At 37.3% G+C, this 22,383-nt stretch overlaps 2 protein-coding genes across 10 annotated transcripts in view; both read left to right on the top strand.

Moving 5' to 3' along the window:
* Positions 1 to 22,383, top strand: part of PPM1B (protein phosphatase, Mg2+/Mn2+ dependent 1B) — a 63,531-nt gene that overhangs the window by 13,799 nt on the left and 27,349 nt on the right. For 5 of the 9 annotated variants that reach the window (XM_049833974.1, XM_049833973.1, XM_049833968.1 and 2 more), the window contains exons 2-3: positions 12,499 to 12,643; positions 17,493 to 17,650. In XM_049833974.1, the coding sequence (XP_049689931.1) occupies positions 17,618 to 17,650 (33 nt within the window). In that variant the 5' untranslated portion in view covers positions 12,499 to 12,643; positions 17,493 to 17,617. Of the gene's footprint in view, positions 1 to 2,431; positions 2,521 to 4,738; positions 4,837 to 12,498; positions 12,644 to 17,492; positions 17,651 to 22,383 lie in introns of those variants that run through there. The other 4 variants (XM_049833976.1, XM_049833972.1, XM_049833969.1 and 1 more) reach the window with 3 other exon arrangements.
* Positions 2,493 to 22,383, top strand: part of SLC3A1 (solute carrier family 3 member 1) — a 75,279-nt gene continuing 55,388 nt past the window's right edge. Inside the window, exon 1 of the mRNA XM_049833967.1 lies at positions 2,493 to 2,520. The gene's annotated coding sequence lies outside the window, so the exon portion shown is untranslated. The remainder of the gene's footprint in view (positions 2,521 to 22,383) is intronic.

Genomic DNA, 22,383 nt, shown 5'->3' with positions numbered 1-22,383 from the left:
GCATGGCTTTACCAAGGGTCAGTCATGCTTGACCAACCTGACTGCCTTCTGTCAAATGACTAGGTCTTCAGTTGACAGGAAAGCAGTGGATATTTTTTTTACTTTTGACCTTAGCAAGGCTTTTTACAGTGTCCCACAGCATATTCCTGTTTACAGTCTGAATGGGAGGATGACTAGACAAGTGAAAACTGGTTGAAGACTCATCTCAAAGGGTGGCTGATGGATTATACTCTGCCTGGACAGCAGTTACAGTTGGAGCTCCTCAAGGGTCTGCTGTGACCTACTTTTTTTTTTTTTTTTTTAATGTCTTTGTCAATGATCCGGAGGAGGTAGAATGCACCTTCATCAGGGTTGTGGTAGACACAGTCTGCCACAGAGAATGGGTCTAGAGTGGGCCTGTCGGAATCTTAGGAAGTTCAACAAGGGCACATGCCAAGGCCTGCTTCCAGGATTGGTAACCCTTCTGCAGTACTACAGACTGGTTGGGTCGTAGCTCTACTGGGAATGACCTGGTACTGGTGAAGAATAGGCTAAATACAAGTCAGTAGTTCACCCTGGTAGTGATGAAAACAGCTTTATTCCCCTTCAGTTGCCATTTGTTCCAGATGTTCCCAGACCGCATCTGTAATACTGTGTCCAGTTTTGCTCCCCTTCTCCGTACACCCAACAAGAACAATGCTGATAAATTTAGGACAAGTCTACCACGATGGTCACATACTCCAGCTGCCTGACCTGTGAGGGGATGCTGAGAGCTGTTCATGGCCTTGTTTAGCCTGGAGAAGAGATGCTTAGGAGGGACCCAATAGGAACCATCTGGTGTATGCAGATGTATGTATGTATACCAAGATGGTATGTATACCTGGATGTATACCAAGAACATGGAGCCAATCTCCTTACTGAGGTGCACAGTGGGAAAACAAGAAACAGTGGTCATAAATTGAAATGGGTGGATATATGTTGAAAAATTTTTACTGTAGGGATGGTTGTGAAGAGATTATAGGAGGTAACCTGTAAGCCTCTGTGGAGGTTTTCAAGACCTGAGTGGATAAAGCCCTAAGCAACTGGGACTGAATTCAACATTGACCGCACTTGGAGAAGGAAATTGAACTGGATGACCTCCTAGGTCCCCTCCACTCTGAATTATTCTATGAAGGAGTACCCATGGCAGGGACCTAAGTAGCCAAACTAATCAATACATTTTGATTTATTTGGGAATTCCATTCCTTGTGAGTGGCATTTATTTCTAGTGCTCCTAAATAAAATAGTTTGAACATAAACAGTTACTTGTTGACTATTTTTTATATTAAGCATTAGTTACTTGAAATCTACATATTGAGTAAGCATGGAATAAGCACAGTACCTTCATTGAATAAGCTCATTTAATCTAAGAAAGGAAGGAAAAAGATTATTTCTCAGTGTTGAAAAAGAAGCTTTAGAACTTTACAGTTATCAGTATGTCTTGTCTCTCACTTGCCTTCACCCATTATTCTGAACCTTGTAAAACAAAGCAATTTGTAGAGCATTTGTTGTGTGAAGTTACTGAGGGGGAAGAAAGATATTGGAAAAGGAAAGTAAATCTCAGTTTCTCTGAGATTGTTTCACTTCCCTCTTTGCCCAGGCCTATGAAAAGAAACTCATCCTAGATGTTACATGTAAACGTCTCCAAAACGGAGAAGGCTTTAGTCGGATTTGTGCTGCAGAAATTATATACTGGTATATCTAGGCATGGTAGATTTAACTGTGATAGCCTTTCTCAGGTGTTTGTGAGAAAACCAACTTTGTTTCTTGATCATAAGCAAGATAATTTTGGTGAATGGTCAGGTGTGTTTCTGCTTTTGATTTTAAAGAAATCTGTAGTGGTGAGTAACAAGGTTCTTTGTCATGGTTTCTGTGCTTTAGAATAAGTTTGAATCTCAGCTTTGAGTCTTTCTTTTCTTTTGAGTCCAGGATCTGGATATATTCTTGTAAATGATTGCATTAGTATGCTAGATTTTCCATCCTCTGTACACTTATGTGTATGCATGGGTGTTTATGCAGGCTCTCTCTCTGTCATGTGGTTGTACGTATTCCTGGTTTGGAAATAGACTTGCTTACACAATTTCTGTGAAGGTGGTATGCATTGACAGTGGGAGTTTTTTCGCAAGTAGTGGCCATTGAATGGTGTAGCTTAGATCACTTCATATTTTCATCTCTAATGAGTAAAAGGCATTCACATGATCTCTTGCTGCATTACCTTAGACAAGTAGCAACTTCTTGATTAACTTGGCCACTTCCAGTGGTTCCTATGTTTTATTAGTTCCAGTCTAGAAGTTGCTATTAAGCAGTTCTTGAGCTATAGATTTTATTGAATATTGGATTGAACTAGGAGAGAAATCGGTCAATTCTTCCATCTTACTACTTTCAGACTCACAGGCTCTTCTGCTTTATTGACCCCTAATATACAAGGAAGAGTCTCTAAAGTGAATCTTTATCAGAAGGACAAAGATCTGGAAGAAATTTGATTTTTGTACTACGTTCAAGGTAAGACTTTCAAAATTGTCAATGATAGGATGACAAAAAGCATGAACACTGAGGCTTGCAAAATGGTACTATTTCTGAGTTCTTGGCTTCTTGCATATTATGCTATTCCTGCAGAATATTATGAATATTTATTAAGTATTGAATACTTCTACATAATTCTGTGGAAATACACTAATGTTCAGAGGCATATAAGCTAGCAGTGGCTGTGTTCCTTAACTGAAATAGTTAAATAGGCTGCTACTTGTAACTAATGCTTACTATGCAAGCTGTCTTCTGGGTAGCGTAGGTGTTCCTACTTCTAAAACTGATATACTAAGTTGCATGATATAAAATGGAATGTCTTATTAAATTGGCAGTGTCTTAGTTACTCTTTTTGATTTACTTTAAGGTCCTGTGCTGAGCTTGTAATTTCTCTGTGAATGCAATATTATAGCTGTTGAGTGACATTTCCAGTCAATTCCAAAATATCAGGAAATAATTGGGAGTCAGAGGGCAGGTTTGCTGCATTTTGGAAGGAATAGTAGATGCGTTTCTTTTAAAAAGCCATAGCTTCAAGCACATATACAGTTGTGATCTGTCTGCAAATTAAGAGCACCTATCCAGTGTTATGAGCCATTAACATCATTCAGCAGAGTAATACCATTGCCTTCTGCTTCCATGCACAGTTTAACAAAATGTTTAATAATGTTTGTTGTGTCATTCCCACACCACTCCCAGGGAAGAGTGGAGGATGTAACAAGGACTAGGGGGATAAAACCTGTAGCAGACAAAGTAGAATTCCCTCTGGTGGGACCAGTCTTGGGGAGAATGTTGTAGTGTTCTGTTGATTGGGTTAGCATCATGTTCATGGCACTCAAAGGGACGAACTGAAAAAGTGATTGAGAGGAATGGAGAGACACATAGCTATCCCTTGCAGAGATGGTAGTTTGTGTAAGAAGTGGAATACAAGGCCATGGTATCCAACCTTAGAAGAGATGGTGGAAACATTCACATGGAGTCACTCGGAAGGATGTAGGAGAAATTTTGGGGACTGGAAAGCACAAGTAGCACTTAATGTAAGCAGCTGGTTGCCTAATGCTAGCCCTTCAATTTTAGGGGGGTGGAAACTTAGTGAAATTGGCATTCATTGTGCTGAATTCAGCACTTATTTGAAGGCTCAGATCAGCAGTCTTCCATTCATGTACCTGTTTCTAATTTGTTGTGACTATGTGGTTCTGCTTTTTATATAGTAGGTTTTACTGAATTATCTGTGTAATCCTGAAGCTGAATGTCTACTTTTCTTTTTAAACTGCTAAATTAATCAGATTCTTTCAGTTGTCATTCTGTAAAAGCCTGAATACTTAAGAGTATTCCTTTGTGTGCCTTGATTTATTTTTTTAAAATTATTTTTATGGATACCTAGTTTAATCAAGACAGTTTGTTAAACCTGGTATGGAATACATGCAGGTTAAGCTTTACATGTAGTAAAGTGGTAAGACACAGATGTGAGCTTTGGAAGATAGAAATTGTTTTAAAGTATCTTGATGTGTTGCCTTGATAAATGGGATGACAGAGTAGAGTGTCTGCCCCCTTGCTACAATTAATGTGGGTTTTTATGCATCTTTGTGCTAAGATGTTCCCATCACTATTCAGTCCAGCAATGGCATGTCTTGCAGCCAACAGTATATAGGAGCAGTAACCTTTGGTGGAGCTGGAGATGGTGTCTTAATCTGTGCTATCCAAATTTGCCTGCAGCTGATGTCTGACCTGATGAGTAGCATAAAATGAATGTTGAATTATTAATGTGCTTGCTTCCCGGAATCCTTTTTGCTGTCAAGTCTATGTAGGCCTATCATTGCTGCATTGACTGCCTGTTATGCCCTTAAGCACCCTTTCTAATATTGATTTCTTGAAAACTGGCATGGTCTTCTTGCATGTTAGTTTTAACATTCTTATTGATAAAATTGCCCTTTGAATTTTTGCAGGTATAGTTCGACATGTATTGTGATACTTGCATAGTGGCAAAATTAAAACAGTTTTTACTCAATAGATATATCTGAGACTTCAGCATTGAAATATATATATTGCAAATCAAGAGAGTTTAAACTGTATTGATTAAAAGTGAGTAAAAGTGATTTATTGTGAAACTGAAGTTGCAGTACTAATTGGACAAAACTTTGAGTATTTAAGCTTGCAAGTTGCTAAATGGCTGCTTCTTGCCAAGTACTCCTCTGTTTAGATGACAAGTGAAGCAGTTCAGATAGCCCCAATGCAGACACCTGAAAAAGATTCCATGTGTCCAGGCAACGATACTGGAGACTGCTGCCAGAAAAAAAGGTAATGGAAATTTGCTTCACTCTGCAGTTCTTAGAGATAATTAGACTTCAGACTTTTTCTTAAAAAGTTTCTCTATCCTGATGGAAAAGTAGAGCATGCTGTAAAAGTTCAGGGGGGAGTACTGTGTTCTCTGAAGTAGTCTGACAAGCTATCTGTGATCTTAAACCTAACTTTCTATACTATACTGTGGATTGAATAGTATGTATCATGTGATTACAGGTATATTGATCCTGTTACAGTACGGGAGGATATCATTATATATAATGTATAATCAGCTGCTTCTCTTAAGCATGTATTTATAACTGCCTTAAAAATGCTTTGAGATATGCCTTATTTGAAATGAGCCAAATCAGTTCAACTGGGTTGATTTAGGAAGGTGATAAATCTGTGTTAGCAATAAGGGAGTGACTTCCTAAGCAAATAAACCCTCTTAAAAATTTTAAGATGTCTTTACGTTTCTAAGTGCTGATTCTCTTCATAATACAGTACTGTTACTGAAATAACTTTGCTGGTAGGTAGAAAAAATTTCTTAACATGGAAGAGACTAAGGGGGGGGAAAAAAGATGTTCTAAAACTGTAATTGAGGTATAAAAATAACTATATATTTTACCAATTCCTATTTGGAGCCTTCAATTCCTGTATTACTTAAATTCTTTTGGGTGATTGTGTGTAGGCTGTTAGTTGACATAACGGTTGCTTGAATTATGTCTTTCCAAGTTGTGTGCTTTGCAGTAAACATTAAAATGCATATAGTATAGTAAGTGTTGATATTTGGCAGCTTGTAGTACTGGTGTTCTTATCTTGCTGATTTGAATGTGCTGGTGATTTTATTATGGTGTTGAAGGACCTTTTTTTCATTTTATACACGAAAGGAGTTAAATTAACCTAGCAAGTGGTAACATGGCTAAAAAAAGCCACAAGTAGGTCTAAGTGGTTGAGTAGTGTGGTGGAGAATTTATGCTTCCTGTAACTGCCTGCACAGGAACATCAGCAGTGTCCCAAGGTGGGTTTTTTTAATCTGCTGTGATGGCTCAGTTTTAGTTAATTTTTATCTGAAGACTTACCCTTAGAAGATAAGGGAAGAATAAGAACCTTATTAGAGGGGAAGTCCTTCCCCTAATCATCAGTATCATATATAAAGAAATAAAAAACCACTCTTGCTATCCCTTATACATTTGATAACAACTTGATTTCTGTCATTGTCCAACATAGCCACATTAGGGAATTCTTGCTCTATTTTTTGTACCTGGTGCTAACTGAAATACTGTAATTTTGATCTTTTTGCTCATTTTTCACTCCAGTTTGTGGAGTTTAAACTCCTAAGTTTTGGTTATACTTGTGATCTCACTTAGGGTTGTGTGTATTACACATGTAAGATAGGGAAAGATGTAGTTAGTTGGCATGCATATATTCTAATGGCTTAATTCCTCTGATAGACAAAATGGGATGCTGTTGTACCTTTCAGAATCCTTTGTGGGATATTTGCTCTAAATACAGGATCTGTACAGAAAGGTGTGTTGTAGAAAGCAGCTTTAAGCTTTTTTTCTGTCAGGAGCAGCAGAAATGTAAGATCTGGTGTTGAGGATTAAAAAAACCTCCTTATTGGCTTCAGTGGTAGTAGCAGGACTGATTCAAAAACTGACTTGTTCTAACCGTGTTGCTAGCTACTAGATGCTGGGGTGAGATTTTCCACCCAGATAAAAATCAAATTTTGGGAGCTTAGCTGGTTTAAAAATCACTGAACACTGTTCAGAGAAGAATTAGTCAAGAACAGAGAATCTGTTCTTCCCCTTTGTGAGCATTTCCTGTGAGAGACTGACAATGATATTAATCCTTTGAAAACTGTAAAACTTCCTGACTATATATCATGTAGCTATAGCATCTGGCTCAGTCACATTTGCTGTCTTAGCAATGAAAGTAGTAGACAATTCTGTCAGGTTTCTTACCTCTTTATCCTATAGTGTTTTGAAGTCTGTAACAGTGGAGTTTATTATCCAAATGTGCATACTTGCTACAGAATTAACCCTTCTGAAATCTGTTGCTTCTCTGATTTTTCCTGACAACTGGTTCTGTAAGAGTTCTTTTTGGTCTTACACTTAAGATGTTTTCTTGAAAGGCTTAGCTAGAAAGGGCTAAGTTCTTTCTACTGCATAATCAACAGAGAAAGTTTTTATTGCAAGATTACTTCTGAATTTGAATACCATAGTTTGCTAACACCTTGCTCTTCTCCTGGGGAAAGGAATGATAAATTCTGGATGCTCTTTAATACTGCTGTAGTAGGTAGAGCGGATGAGACAGTTCACTTTTGTGTCAAGTGAGGTGTGGTTTAGGGACATGCTGTTTTGGCCCAGAGGACTTATGAATAATGTGCTCTGTGATGTTATCATATGACAGGTATGGTGGATTCTTTCTCAGAATGTTTAACCAGTGCTCAGGCTGTGACTTCTGCTTTTTTTTTTTTTTAAAGCAGATGGATATTTATAAGTAATGCACCTGGATTGACTGTATTTTTTTTTTAAACATTGATTTGAAGGCCAGATGCTCAGAAAGGCAACAAATGGACAGATGGTTTCAAACTGACTCATTAGCTATTGCTACCTAGGTGTTCTAGCTAGGAAGATGATAATAAATATACCTCATGGGGAAACACCATAGGAATATGCTCAAAAGATAGGCACTTCAGTAATAGTAAACGTGATCTTATGTTACCCATACATATCACCCTGGTGTGTCTGAGCTGGAATTTTGAATCCTCCTCAGGAAGATGAATGTTGCAGACTTTGCCCATTGCATTAAGAAAAAGAAATGCAAACCCATGCAGAATATGAACACATCTTCCTCAATCTGCAACTCCCGGGTTGCTGTGGAAGAAATAATGCATATCTAGAACTTTACATCCACTATAGCTATAATGTAAGATACGATAAAAGCTAGTTAAGAGACTTTTGGAAGTTCTTCTCTAGAAAGTCCTAGCAGCCCCAAAAAACATGTTTATTCAAAGTAGAATTCCTCTGCTTACAATCTCCTTCTTTGTAGTTTGAGTTTTTTGTGAAAGAACACTAACATATAAATGCAAAACATTTTAACTCTTGAAGAAGCTTTCTTCTCCTTAGTTCAGCTAAAGATCAGATAAGTGAAAATGAAGTTTTGTACTTCGATATTTTTACTGAAGAATGTTAGATGGCCTTTCTCTTCAGCATTGCTGAAACCAGATGTTTGAAAAACTGTCCGGCATAACTGATTGAGAGATGATTCCATATTTCTGTGCTTGAGTTATACTAAGCATAACTCTGATCTGTTACAGAAGAACAGAGGAGTAGGTGCTTGCCAGTGATCTCCCAGTAGGCAAATGTAGATTCCAGACATGCATTCTGAATTCTAGTAAGGCTGGCTTTTGGTATTCTTTAATCTTCTGCTTGTATAATTCAAGAGAGTTTGAGTTACTCATCAGCTAGGTGAGCAGTCTCTGCTTCAGGCGTTCACTTGTACCAGCATAACTATGTCTGTTGCTCAGCCACATAGTGTGGAAACAGGAACGAGCTGCTGAGAGCAAATAATGCTTAAGCTACCACCACTGCCAAGACATCTGCATAGCCATAAAGTGAATTGCAGAGAATTTAGGAATTTAAGAGGTACCTTGCAAATATGTATTCAAGATAGGTCTGCAGGAAAAAAGTTCAGAATACCTTTTGTAAGGTGTATCAAAAGGCAGCTTTCCAGTGCTGTAGCTTAAGTCCACCATTTGTGAGGTGATATTTAAAAGTATAGACCTAATTAGAATGCTAAGACCATAGTATTATCAAGCTTTTAGATGAATGTAAAATACTAGTAGTCTAATAGTGTGTTCCTGTTGGAAATTCAGCCTTGAATAGTTCAAACAGCTAACTGGCAATAAAAGTTTGAACTGCAAACTTCAAACTGCTGAACCAAATTTTCACTAGAATCACAAGTGAATTTATTTCAAGGCATTTAGCTTTTTAAGAAGCCCTGGGTGTTAGTTATAAAATGCAGTGGAAAGGTACCTTTGCACTTTTTACAAAACCCGTAATATTAGATCAATTGCTTCAAAAAGCATAAAGCACTTAAATTACTTCACAGACTTTTTAGTTTTGAACTTTTGTTCATTATCCTTCCTTTGACTGTTGTAATAATGAACGTTTTAGTGCCGCTTCCATGTTTGAAAAGGGGAGAAAAAACCCCAAGAGAACCCCCACACCCACAAAAACACAAATCAAGGCTTTGCCCAGTCTTGGTTGATTGGCAATGTTTTTGTATAGAACCAAGAACCATTTAGCAAATGGAGAGAGAATTCATTATCCTTTTATCACAAAGCATGAGCAACTTTCTCTTTAGGGTGAAAGTTGTACATTGTCTCAAGTAATTACACAGAAATTAACTCCTGCTGTAGTTTGGGCTTTGTTGTATATGTAGGCTAAGGAAGAACTACTGCATGAACTTGCAGCACAACTAGTGCACTCCCTTGGTATGTGCTTTTATGTTCCTGGAAAAATCAGGTAACCTAATGAATGCCTATTTTAGGAGAGGGATGTTATCTTACATTTACTGTATGGTGGGAACATGCAGTTGAGAGGGAGGTTGCAGTATACTAGCTAACCTGTAGTAAGCTTACACTATTGCTCTTTTCCTTCTCCCTCCTAGCATCTTTTACTTCTGCAAAATCTTTTACTATCTTCTGCGTGAACCAGTTTACAGTTCTGGGGGATGATACAGGCAGTGGTGGTATTGTGATGTCACAAGGTCAGTTATGACACATTAGATTATAGCTTTTTCTGTTGATGTTCAGGGAGTAGGTTCGTTGGTTTGTTTACTTGTTTTAAAGCAGCAAAGATTTGGTTATCTGTGAAAGATCAGAGTCATAGCTGGTTTTGGAGCAGAATAAAACCAGAGTCTTTCTGGTGCTTCTCTGACCAGAGTCTGGAAACTTGCAAAGGACAGGGTGTTGTAGTGGGTTTTGTTTGTTTTAAACATGAGGATTCAGCTTGAGGATCATCAGTGTTTTGCTACCAGGGTTATTAAGTATGTATTTAATTATGAGGAATAACAGCATTTGATGCCTACCCTTCTGTAAAATAACATGGTAGGGTTCTTCAGATTTCTTACTTTTGAATATTGGGCTTAGTTCTTTAGCAGTGATTTACTTATGATGGCTTTGGCTGCATAGTATTTACCTTCTGAAGAAAATACTGTAAACATGGTGAAATTCAAATTCTGTATTAGCCAAGGAATATTTAAGTTGTGCTCAGTTAAAAACTGTTCTGCTGTAGGGTACTGGTGTCTTATTAGCAAAAATTATAAAAGTTTACTGAACTAACTTAGTCCTACTCAAATATTAAGTGTTTACATACTCCAGAGATCTGAGGAGCCCAAATAAAATGCTTAATACATCTTGCAATTTTGTTAAGCCTTTAATAGGAGCATTCAGCTTTATTCTTGTGATGTAATTTATGATTAGCAATGTGGATAAGACTATTTCATTTATGTATGTGAGCATTTTCTGCACACAAGTTATTGGAGGCTGGATAGAATAGCTTGTTATCCCAAAGCTGTATTATTAACCTAAATGGGTTTTCATATGGAAAAAAAATTACGCAGCTTATTTGGAGAAGAGTCACTACTGTGCAGAAGTAAGTAGGAGTCGTGTCCCCTCTTTGTGCAATGTTTAGTGGTGGAGTATATATCTTATGATGTTTTGGGATACTGAATACTGTATTTCTCACTTCTGAGAACTAGTGTAGGTAGAATTTGTGTAAATTGGAGCATATTCTGGGATAAGATGCTCCTAGCCCAAAATATCTGTCTTTGAATCTGCCCTACTCTAAGCAACCTGTCTCTGGGCTAAAAGTCAGCCTTGTCTAATGAATGCTCTTACATCCTCTGTAGAGTAGAAGAGTTTGGGAAGGGTCAAGCTTCTTGCTTCTAGGAAGCACAATGGTTGTCTTATGCTCTGCTATTGTGAGTCAGCCACTTCTAAAGGCTACTGGAGTAGCATCAGAAGAACTGAGGCTCTTGAGCACTTCATCGTGTAAGCACCCTGTACCCTCCTAGTTAAGGTGATCTTCTGAAGGTGCTAGTCAGTGCTTGAAGGAAGTTGCATCTTGGTCATTCATTCTGTGTTCATGCCCTAGTCATTGGTTTATTTAAGGAGGAGTTAGGCTGATTTGTGCAACTTTGTGAATCTGTGTTTCTTGTAGGTTTGGTTTTTTTCCTTGAAGTTCTTGGATGTGGAAACACCTTTTTTTTTTTTTTTTTTTTTTACTGAAACTTTTAAACTTTTTGGGGAGGGTTTTTGCCATATAGTCCAATACAATGATTTAGGATACTTGCAGTCTAGTTCTTTCAAAATACCTTTTTCAGAGCTCATTAATGATTTAGTGGATGCTGCTTAAGGTGTACTTTCACTATATTCTGAGCAGATCTGAATCGGCAGCAGCTGCTGGTTCTGCATTTCTGGCATTGGCACTTGTCTGGTCGTGCATTTCCTAAGCTGGTTGGGAGAGTTCAAGTCGCAGAAAATAATGGACTTTTTCTGGCTTAGTTTGATTCCTTGAACCATCCATCCTGTTGTGCTTAAGAAGAAAGAAACTTGGGGAGAATACAGGGTGTGCACCAGTGTAATGTTACAGGCATAAAACTTACTGAACCCCTACAATTCTTCAAACAGTAGCAAAGTATTCCTCCTTTTGAGCAATTTCTTGCTTATGACACTTTTTGCTAGTGGAAAAGCACTATTTAGTGTTTGGAAGAGGCAAGCCATAATGAAATGTCATAGCTCCATTCTTGGATCAGTGGGCTTAAAGTCAAGGTCTGCAGTATGTCCCCTTTATGACTCATTCAGCTCATCAGAGTGCTATAATCAGTTTAAAAGCATCAGTGTTACATAGGTCCTTCTACCAGTGTACTGTCATGGTAACTTTTATAAGATGCAGTGGTTTATAAGATTGATTATGTAGTCCCTGATCCATGAAGGAATTTGGGCATTTGCTTCCTGTTCAAACCAATGAGTAGATGCCTAGATGCTTTTGTAGATACACACATCTGAATTGCTAGTTATCTGCTACTTTTACAGTTTAAGCTGAATTTGTTTACTTTTATAGAAACTACTTTTAAAGAAACATGATGCTTCTTATTTCAAAGGAGATTAAATACTTTTGCAACTGAATCTTATTGCTTTTGTTTTAAACTCTTGTGCATTTTTACATCTAAGCAAGCAGAATAAAGAGCTTACAAATTAGACATGCTGCACTTGGTGGGTTTAAGTTTTGTCAAACACTTGAGTATACTCTGTCATTGGAGCAGGTGAATAAAATTAAGCAAATAGTACTGTTAAGCTAACAGGCATGCAAAAGCTATTACTTCTGTTACTGAATTTAGGGACTTGAATGCCAGGTAATAGGCTAGATGACTTTTGAAGTGCTAGTCTGTGCTGGTGAAGGAAATAGGAAAAAAATTAATCTGATTCTTTGTTAGCATGAATCTTTAATATGGTGTTTAGAAACTGTACTGAAAGGTCTTTTGGCATCCAGGCATAGCTTTAGTTCAAGCACTTCTATTTAGGAAAAAGTTGTATTTATGAAAGAATTCATGTACAAATCTGTTGTAAGCCATCTGGAGTAGTTAACTACTTTCTTTGTTTCTTTCTAGGAAATACCAAAATAAAGCAGATGTTGTGTCCTGCACTGTTATCTCAAGGCTTTGCAAGTCATTCTTTTACATGCTTCTTGGCAGCAGGAATGTAAACTAATTCTTTCAGCACTGAACTAGAACCTTGACTAGGTTGAAGTTAAAGGTAAGAACAAATTCTGCCACTTGGAAATTTATGGGAAGGTATAATCACTTTTACTTTGACTGTGTCTTAATTTGCAATTTGTAATTGACCAAGAATTTAACAGAACTTTCAGAACAGACTGGATAAAAGGATGTGGTGTTTTTCTTCTTTAAATGCATTTGAATTTCGCTTAATCTTATTTTTAATAGGGAGGAAATATAACTTCTCTCTTCTAAAGTACAAAGCACTGTTAATAAATGGAGGGGGGGGGGGGGGGAAGTAGTTTTTCAACACCTAAATGTGTGCTGACCCAGATTTTGAGGAAGGTATCGTCTCACACAAAAGACTGTACAGTGTCAGTCAGTAAAAATCACAAAGTGTTTTGCCACTGTGTGTTGAGGTCATCTTACTGTCTGTGTGTGGTGCTTTTCCCCTCAAAGTCTGTGGTTCCTTGAATGTGCTCATAGCAGCAGTACCGCTTAAGTTACCTTTTTTAATCAGTTACAGAAAATATATAAATTTTTGTTACAAGTCCACTGTTGCTTCAACTCTTGAATCACCTTTTCAAGGGTAAAAGTTGGTGTCATCTCCCAGGTCAGTGAAAATGCTTTGGCTGCTGGTTTTCTATCATAACTTTATCTGACAATGATAGATAAGAAGATAACTCTTGTCCCACTACTCAATCACTATCTTCTAAACTAGTGTGTAGGGAACTAAAAGTTAATGTTCTCTTACTCTGACTTCTTGTAAAAAAAAAAAAAAAAAAAAAAAATAAATTCAATGCCACAAAATTGTATTAATTAAAAAACCCAAACCAAAACAAAAAACCCCAAACCCCCACAAAACCAAAAACCAAATCCACATTACCACAAATACCTGTCATAGAAATTGCATATTTTTGTTTGTATGTCTCTGAATAATTTATTTCTGTTTTTAAACAGGGAGTATGTGTTTTGAAGACTGCCCATGAAATAGCTTTATTGCATATGCTGAATCTGCAGAATTATGATCAAGTTAAGGCCTTTCAGTCTTGATTTCACATTTTGGTATCTTTGACAGGAAGAGTTGCTTGCCTTAGATTGTGCTTGTCAATAGTGGCAGGACAAGAGATTGGCCTGTTGGTATCAAGGAGTCTAACATGTCTTTGAATTTGGATGATGCATAGGTCAGTGACAGGTTTGTGCCTAGGAGGTGGCATTGATTGTTCTGCTGCTACAATGAAAGAAGGGTTCAAATGTGTTTTGGGTTGTTTTTGTGTTTTTTTTGTTGTCTTGACTGCATGTACTTAATTTGCCGTGATGTAACAGGTTGAAAAAAGGCACAACTCCTTACACTGTGCAAGTCATGGACTAATTTATGTTGGAATGGACCTCTAGCACTCATCTAGCCCAACCCTTGTGTCTGACTTCCTCAGATTTCTGTATGAATCAACAAGTCACCCCTCAGTTATGTAAATAAAAGGTTTAGTGTTTTACTGTGGTTCTGAAGACCTGCTGCAGAACACTTATTCTGGTCTTTCAGACCTGTTTAGGAACAATTTATTGATGATACAAATTGGTGATTCATTGTTGCCCTGTTCTCACAAAAACATATCTGAATCGTTTAGTAAACTTCCAAAAAGGTAAGAAAAGTTGTCTTAAATGCCTAATTTAGAATAAGGGATAACTTAGTCCTAGTGACATGCTGCTTCATGCTAATGAGTGAAATAAATTCTTCATTTTAATACCAGTAGTGTGTTGGCTAAGTATCGGTTCTCTTTCTTCAAAATCTTAGGTGCTATTTCTATAATAAAAACCTGGCTGGTGGGGGTTAGATTGATGATTGAAAAGGAGCAAACCAAATTGAACTCGAAATAGTTGATCTCTTATTGAATTTAGAGAACCACAAAAAATACTTCTGCATAGAAATAACTATAAACTTTATTAGGGAAGAATAGCTTTTATATAACACTTTGTAGTAGCCAAGTGCTACGTGCATCTGTTCTGAATAGCCCAGTAAAGAAGTGAGAACATGCTTATTGGCTGCAGAAAGTATGAGCAGATACAGGCAAACAAAAGGAATTTCAGTTAATATCATGGGATATAAATCTTGTCATAGTGTAGTCAGTAGGGATCAACAAGAGTACAGGGCAGTCTTCCGGGTGGTATAATAAAGCCATGCTGAGTTGCAGAGCTTGAGTTAAGGACAAAATGTGACCTCAGGGTTAATAAGCCTGAAGAGGTAATATCTGATTTAACCAAGTAGGCCCATTTCTCTTGGGTGCCAGTGCACCAAACTCCTACTTCAAGAAAATGGTACAAGAGCATGAATGCTGGCTTATACAAAGCTATGTTGGGTCTTAAAGATTTTAATTTTCATTCTGTTCCCGTGGAGGTGCTAGAAGCAGTAGTCTGCTTTGCACTGTGTGGGCCCAGTGTTGTACTTGATGAACCAGCCTGGGTATTTGTGTGTCTTACCTATCGCTTTTTGTATAGTTAACTCCAACTCAGGTAAACTATTTGCAGATAACGAAGGGGATTGAATTTCCCAGACTTAGTGTTTGGAGGAAATCTTGGTAAAGAAAACCTGAAGTTGTTACCTGGAAAACTAAGATGAGTGACATTAAAGAAGACATTGACTACAGCAGAGTCTGTCTGTCTTAGAACATCACTGCATTCCTCTTCTTCAGTTAAGTCCTAGCTGTGGTGCCAATCTGAACTAAGGGCTGCTGGCTATCAGAAGTCACACCGGCAAGCAGAGAATTATGTGTAGCTAACTAGGAGAAGCACTGCATATTTTTTTAAGCTTTCATTTGGCCACAAAACTGTGAAGTTGACTTCTGCCACTTATCTGAGGGTGAAGGTGCGTGATAAATGTTTCATGACTGTAAAAATGCATCAACCTGGGCACTGATGGCTTTGTACTATATGCTGTGATTGCAAAGCTAGATTGAGAGTCCACTTAAAAGTTTTTCATGAAGTTCATCTTGAATATTCATCTGAGATATGACATCTAACATTCTACCTACCAAACTGCATTCCAGATCAATAAGAAGCCACAGCATAGAAGTGTGCAACTCATCCATGAGACAGATGGTTGCCATGTAAGCTGAGCTTGAAGATCTGCAGTTACCTAGCTTCACTCGTGTTTTAATAAGGTGCAAGAAAGCAGAATATAAAATGAACCTCTGAAAAGACCACAAGTATATGTTTTCCTGGTGTTAACAACATAGCTAAAAAGGTTATAGCTCTTAACCTAGCTCCTGGTGCTCCTTTCTTTCCCCACTGTCTTCCCTGTTGAAGGTCACTGCCCCCTTGGATCTGCTGTCTAAGCTGCTGGCTTCTAAACCCAGTGCAGTCAAAGTCACAAAGCTTCAAAATACTAAAGCTAACTTTGCACCTCTTCAGTGAAACAGTTCAAAGAGTGAGGGCAAAAATGTCTCAGCTAGCAGTTCTGAAAAGAAAGAAATTGCTGGCACGATGTAGTGGTGATTAGCTGAGGCAGAGCAGAAGAGATAATGTTTTCAGGTATTGCTACTAACATTGAAAATAGATGTGAATCCACAGTGTTAAATTATGCCTGTGATTGTTTTGTACCTCCAGACCAGTTTAAAATAGCTGAAGCACATTCTCAAATCTTCATCTCCTTTTTAACTTGCTGGTTTAAAAGTAGTATGGTGGTAGAATTTGTATGTTTTGTTTGTTTTTGTTAGTTTCTTTTCCCCCCAACTGTTGTAACAATAGAAACGCAGAAATTAATTTTAAAGTTACAGCTGTAGCTCCTACGTATGTATTCTACCTGGTGATGGGGATAACTTGCAAATTTTTTTCAATTCCTGGTTTAAAAGCCTTTTTGGCTGCTTTCATGTCATCCTGACAGGAAAGTTTTTTTGATAGTAGGCTCTATATTAAAAGTTTATATTGATACTTAATTTCTTTGTGTCAATATCTTTGGTCAGCTGAGATCCTTCCTCATGGTGACTCCCATGGCCACAGATTATTTCAACATAACCCCCCTCTCAAAACAAAACAAAAAACCACAAACCAACAAAAAAACACCCAACCAACCCCCAACTTCAAAACAAATAAACTGCATAGTAAGTGGGCATGAATGATAATCACTGTCCTTTTTATGTAATCCATTTTTAAGTAAAATACTCAGATCTTATTCTTGGATTCCAGTAATTGCTCTTTGACTCTGCCAGTACTTGTGGTTATGTAGTTAGAATAGGTGTTACAGCCAAGCTTCAAGTAGAGCTCTTGCTCAAAAATTCAATAACTATTTTCCTGATGTAAATTTATGTAGTGCCAGCATTTTTAAGGTCAGTAAGTCAAAAGCAATCCCAATGGGATCTAAAGTAAAGATCTTTAAAGGTGGTTTCACATGTCAAATGAACTTATATTTAGTATGCATATAGTATAAATAGATAGCATAATGGAGGTATGGTGATAGTACAATGATAGTGTATTTTAAGTAAACACAAGATTAGTAGAAGATGACTTACAAAATTTAGTCACTATTTGTTGTGTAAATTGAAGGGTATGGGGAATCTTTATGAATGTCAAAACTATCTACAGTGTGTGTAGACACATGGAAGGTGTAGAGTGTATGTATGCATATACATACTAGGGGCAGAGTGCAAGTTGGAAACAGACACAAAAGAGCTTTCTACCACGGCTAAGTTTGAATTTTTTGCTTAAACCAGAAAAGTTATTTCTTCCTGAACTTTCAATAAGCTTTGAAATTGTTTGTCACAGATATTTTATTTATTTGTCATTTACATCTTTAATATATAGTACAGTGTTTTCTCTGTTGAAACGTCATTCTTTTTTTATAGCAGGAGCACATGTGTTTTGTAACAGGAAACTCTGGCACTGTTTCTTTTCCACAGCACTGACTTATAAAAATGACTGGCCTGTTGAGTGAATCCTTCTGAGGAAGAGACATTTTACAGTACACTTTTATGACCTAAGCCCAAAAGATTGATGTTGGACCATTCTCATTGTATGAAAAGATATGTTATTGCCTTTGGGACTGTTGGCTATCAAGGTATTAGTCTAGTTCTGATGTTCTCTTTGAAACTGACATGTGATCTGAAAATTATTTTATAGTGTCTACAAAACTGTTGATTATGGCTTTTAGACCTTTATAATCTAATTACATTTTGGCTGCCTTCATGACAACCAGCAAATAAATATTTCTACCTGTTAAATACAAATCTATATGGAAAGGAGCATGCTCTTCATTTACAGTAGCTGCCTGTTTTCCCCTCCATGATGTAGTAGAAAATCATGGGGATCTGTAACTGAGCAAAAACTGTCTGCCAGTTTATAAGTAGATGTTGGGAGAAAATCAGTGGGTGTGGTTGTTTTAAATAGAGAAATTAAAATTTATGCACAGACCTGATTTTAAGACCCTTCATAATATGGCTGATCTAATACCAAAGAAAGTCATTGTGTAGCTGTGGGGAGAAGGGAATTGATCATGAATTTTTCTTGCATGTCAGAGGACATGGCTTTTGTCTTCATACTTCCATACCTCAAAAGGGTAGATGTCTTTGGTTTCCTGAGCCTGAATTATTGCTTATGTTCCCTGTATATGAGATAAGGACCTCATGTAGGATTTGTATCAGGTAGGAAACATCAGAGAAGAATATATGTTAGGACTTCAGAGAAGGAAGCCTTGGGTTAAGTTTTTGCCCTGGGAAAGGGATGTCAGCTTTTGTTAGAGACTCACTGCCCTGAACACTCTTGGAAATGGCATAGCTATTGATTTAAAACTAGAGGTGCAGAGTATACAGTAGAGTGGTAGCTAGAGCTGCTGCTTTAGCAGCGTATTGCTCAGATTCAGTTTCTTCCATTGCCACAGAGGCGGAAGGGCCAATATTTTTTTCCTCTAAAGGCCTTCCGAAAGCCTTTGAGCCTTGGTGATGATTGGCATTTACCAAGTGATTGACTACTTAAAAATTGTTTTTTTATTTTTCCTGGAGTTGGGAAGACTGCTGGAGGAAGGGAATGCTGGGTTTCCATTCTTGATCTGAAGACTATATACTGTTTTAAAGAGTAGTCTGTGGAGCATAGATGAGAACTGAGACCTTCTCCGTTTCCAAGAAAGTTTTGGGAATTACAGTAGACATGGTCTCGCAGATTTTGAAAGTTTCAGCTAAATCTTAGGTGGCATAAACACTTTCACCAGAAGGAAACTAAATTGTTTTCTCAAACTAATGTGTTATGCAATTAAATTGCATTTAAAAATGGGACCTTTGGAATTTGAATCTCAAAGGCTGAAGGGCTACTGAGTTTTTGAGCTTATATGTATTGATGAAAACAGTGACTGAATTACTAGCTTACATGGGCACTTCATCTGTTCCTCTGCTGGCTGTGTTTTCTTTTAAGACTGAATCTTGTTCTACAAAGATGTTTGTGGCTTAATGCCTTAAGTCCCTCAAGAAATGTTGAGAGTTTTTGATTGTTGAGAGGAAGCATAATGAAGTCTTTGTTAATTAACAACTTGGACAGTGGAAGAGTATTCACTCTTAGCACATTTGATACCATATTGGGGGGAATGGCCAATAAGCCAAAGAGTAGGCCTTAACAGTAGACAGAAAGATCTTGACAGGTTGGACAAATGGTCTGATGGTAACCCCAGGAAGTTTAATCAAGTCATGTGCCTGGAATAAAGTAACCTTGTCCTTCAACATAGGCTGGGTGATCACTATCTAGGAATGAACTTTGCAAAAAAAGAACCATGGGATCCTGGTGGACAACCAGGACAAGTGTATTGAACGTTAGGGAACAGTGTGTCTGTAGTGATGAAAATTTGGGCCATATTAGAAAAGGTTTATCCAGCGTGTTGGGAGAAGTTATTTCCCTCTGTTTGGAACTGATGAGGCTGCATCTGCAATATAGTGTGGAGTGTTGGCCCCCCAGTACAAGAAGGGCATAGACACAGACAGTGGAGCAAGTTGAGCAGAGGACCACTCTGGTACTTAGGGGCTGGAGTATGTGATCTGTGAGGAGAGGTGAGTGCTGAGTTTCTTCAGTCTGGAGGATAGATACAGTTGCTGTGTTCCAACTATGTGATGGTAGGGTATAGAGAAGGTAGAGTTATGCTCTTCCCAGAGGTGTGTAATGAAAGACTAAGAAGCAAAGGACACAAGTGGCACTGATGGGAGATCTGTTTTCTTTATGAATATTGTCCCACATGAACTGTTTTCACAGAAGCTGTGCAATCTCCATCATTGGAGACTGTTAAAACTTGACAAGGATCTGAACAGCCTGAGCCATCTTTGGTGTTGGATATTGTGTTGATTGAATTTTGAATAGGGATTTGGACTAGATAACCTCTAGAGGTCTCTTCCAACATGAATCGTTCTATGATTCTGTAATTTGTGAATTCTGACCTGACTTAAATGTTATCTAGGTGCTTGTGTCAAGATTGACTTGTATCTAGCCTAGTATGCTTAAAATAAGAGATGGGAAGACCAGGTTAGTCTTATGATAGTCTTTGCTTTCTGTAGGATTTTTGCAGGCCAGTTTGGCTGAGTCCTGTTTTTAGGTGCTCAAGTCTTTACTGATCTAGCCTGAGATGTTAAGAGGGACAAAACTAGATGTGAGTACCAAGGTACTGTGTTTCCCCTGGAACTGTTTTCTTTTTTGTAACCTTTCGTTTTGGAGAAAACAAATAGTGTTTTGTGTATTGTGTTGTGGTTGGTTTGTTGTTTTGTTTTGGTGGTTTTTTTAAAGCTGCTTTGCTAAAAAACAAAAGTTTGGTATGATACCACAAATTTCAGTAAAATATCTCTGATTTATTTAACTAATAGGCTAGGTAAATACACAGCTGAGTTTACTGCTAGAGATAGTTGTGTATGTTGGCACTGTAGATGTGGCATTTGTGCTAATGCCTAATAGGAATATACTGTACTCACCTGTATGCCATGTCATTTGTTTGTTATTTTCTGTAACTTCCTAGTGTTTTTAAAATGCTAGAAGTTGTTACTGTTAAAAATGAAGTTTTTAACAGAACAGGTGTTCATCCATTTTAAGTCTTCTTTGTGCCTGCTATCACTGATAATTTTGATTGAAAACCTCAGTTTAATGAGTCAGTGAAATCCCTGTTTCTTCCATGGTCACTGAAATGGCTTGACTTTTTCAACTAGTCTTCAAACCAGTTCCTGCCTTGTGTAGTCTGCATAATACACCCAGTGGTAGAAGACTTTGTTCTTCTATGTGTTTGGTGTCTTTTATAGGACCAGCTGTAAGTTGATTCCTAGACTTACTGTTTTTTTTACCGATTGCAAGTCAATCTCTGCATCCTTTGTTAAAGATTTGTAATATTTAATAGAATATTTAGAATATCAAGAATATGATTTTGAATAGTATGATCTTTTCAGTTTCTTCTGTGCTGTAAAAAGTGAAGCTGCTTAAGACATGCGTAAAGCTGAAATGTGAAATGTGCCTCTGGTGGTTTGTTTTTTTAAAACAGTATTGTATTTTATATATATGTAAAACAAAACACTTAATAGTGAGCTCACAGGCTTTTGCAGTTTTGATCTTTTTCCTTACTCAGTCATATGACTTTTCACACTTTTGATTTTAAGAACAGAAGGACATACTCAGTTAAAAGAATCTCATACAAGGTCTGAAGTGTTGGATGACTTCTGCTATTTTGGCAGCATTTTGGTCCTGTATTATGTTTTTACTGGGAAGAATGTTTTTGTGTGCTTTTAAAATAGCTTTATATTATGTGTAGTTTATGAATAAGTGGTCATCAGCTATTGGAATCCTTTCATGGTTTTCCTTTATTGATGTTAGTTGAACTATTAAATTATGTACAACTTGTTCAGCTCTTAACTAAGAACATCAGTTGCTGAGAACACTTGTTTGTGATGGTGTGTAACACTGCCTTGCCTTTTATGACACCATTTGACACTGATTCTTTTTTGTGTTTTTTTTTCAAAGCAAAATCAGATTTTTCAAGGGAAAGGGTTGTGAAAAGCATTTTGGCTGGGTATCTCACTAGGTAACAAATACCTCATTTCTGTTGCTGTGTGTTGCTTCCGTTGATTTGCAGTCTTGCAAATATTCTTTTTGGATAAAGAAGGAAAAATAACAATGCCAATAATTCTGAGCAGAATGTAAATTAATATTTTAGCTTTTAAATTACATACAGTGTGAAGCTTACCATGCATAACAAGGTTGTGTAGTTATTTTATCTTCGTTGCTATCCCAGGTAATATAATTAGAGGCCAGTGGATGATGAATACAGAGATAAAGAATGAAGATAATTTGTGGTTTCTTGTGTGTGGAATTCTTTAGATAATATCATAAAATTGAACTGGTGGGGGAAGTTTAGGAGGGATAGTATGTGTTTGAAAGGGCTTAATGACTTTTCAAGTTCCTAAAAGTACAGAAAGTATTTGAGAATGTTAGATGTGGGTTTGAAGTCATTCTGTAATTTGCTTTTTTTGTATTAGATGTGCCATTATCTGTGAAATTGGTACTTCTGGTTCTGCTTCATAAAACCCAGTTTGAGGACTATTCTTAAGTATATATGGAGTAAAATCAAATTGGCAACAACCTTTGAGCATGTTCTCTTAATTTGGTTTTGCTAGAGATTCCGCAGCTGAGGATATGTGCCTTGTACATGGATTGCCCAATCTGGAGAGCAAAAAAGGCTCAGGAAGCTTTCTTTGGTGTCACACAATTCCTTTTTTTAATAGCCATTTAAGATAATTTACTAAGTACAAGACTCGTGTTATAACATCAGACTTGATAGCAAAA

The sequence above is a fragment of the Accipiter gentilis genome, chromosome 30 (genome assembly GCF_929443795.1).
Source record: "Accipiter gentilis chromosome 30, bAccGen1.1, whole genome shotgun sequence".
NCBI lineage: Eukaryota > Metazoa > Chordata > Aves > Accipitriformes > Accipitridae > Astur > Astur gentilis.
The sequence above is the reverse complement of the archived record's forward strand: the minus strand, read 5'-3'. Positions and strand labels throughout refer to the sequence as shown.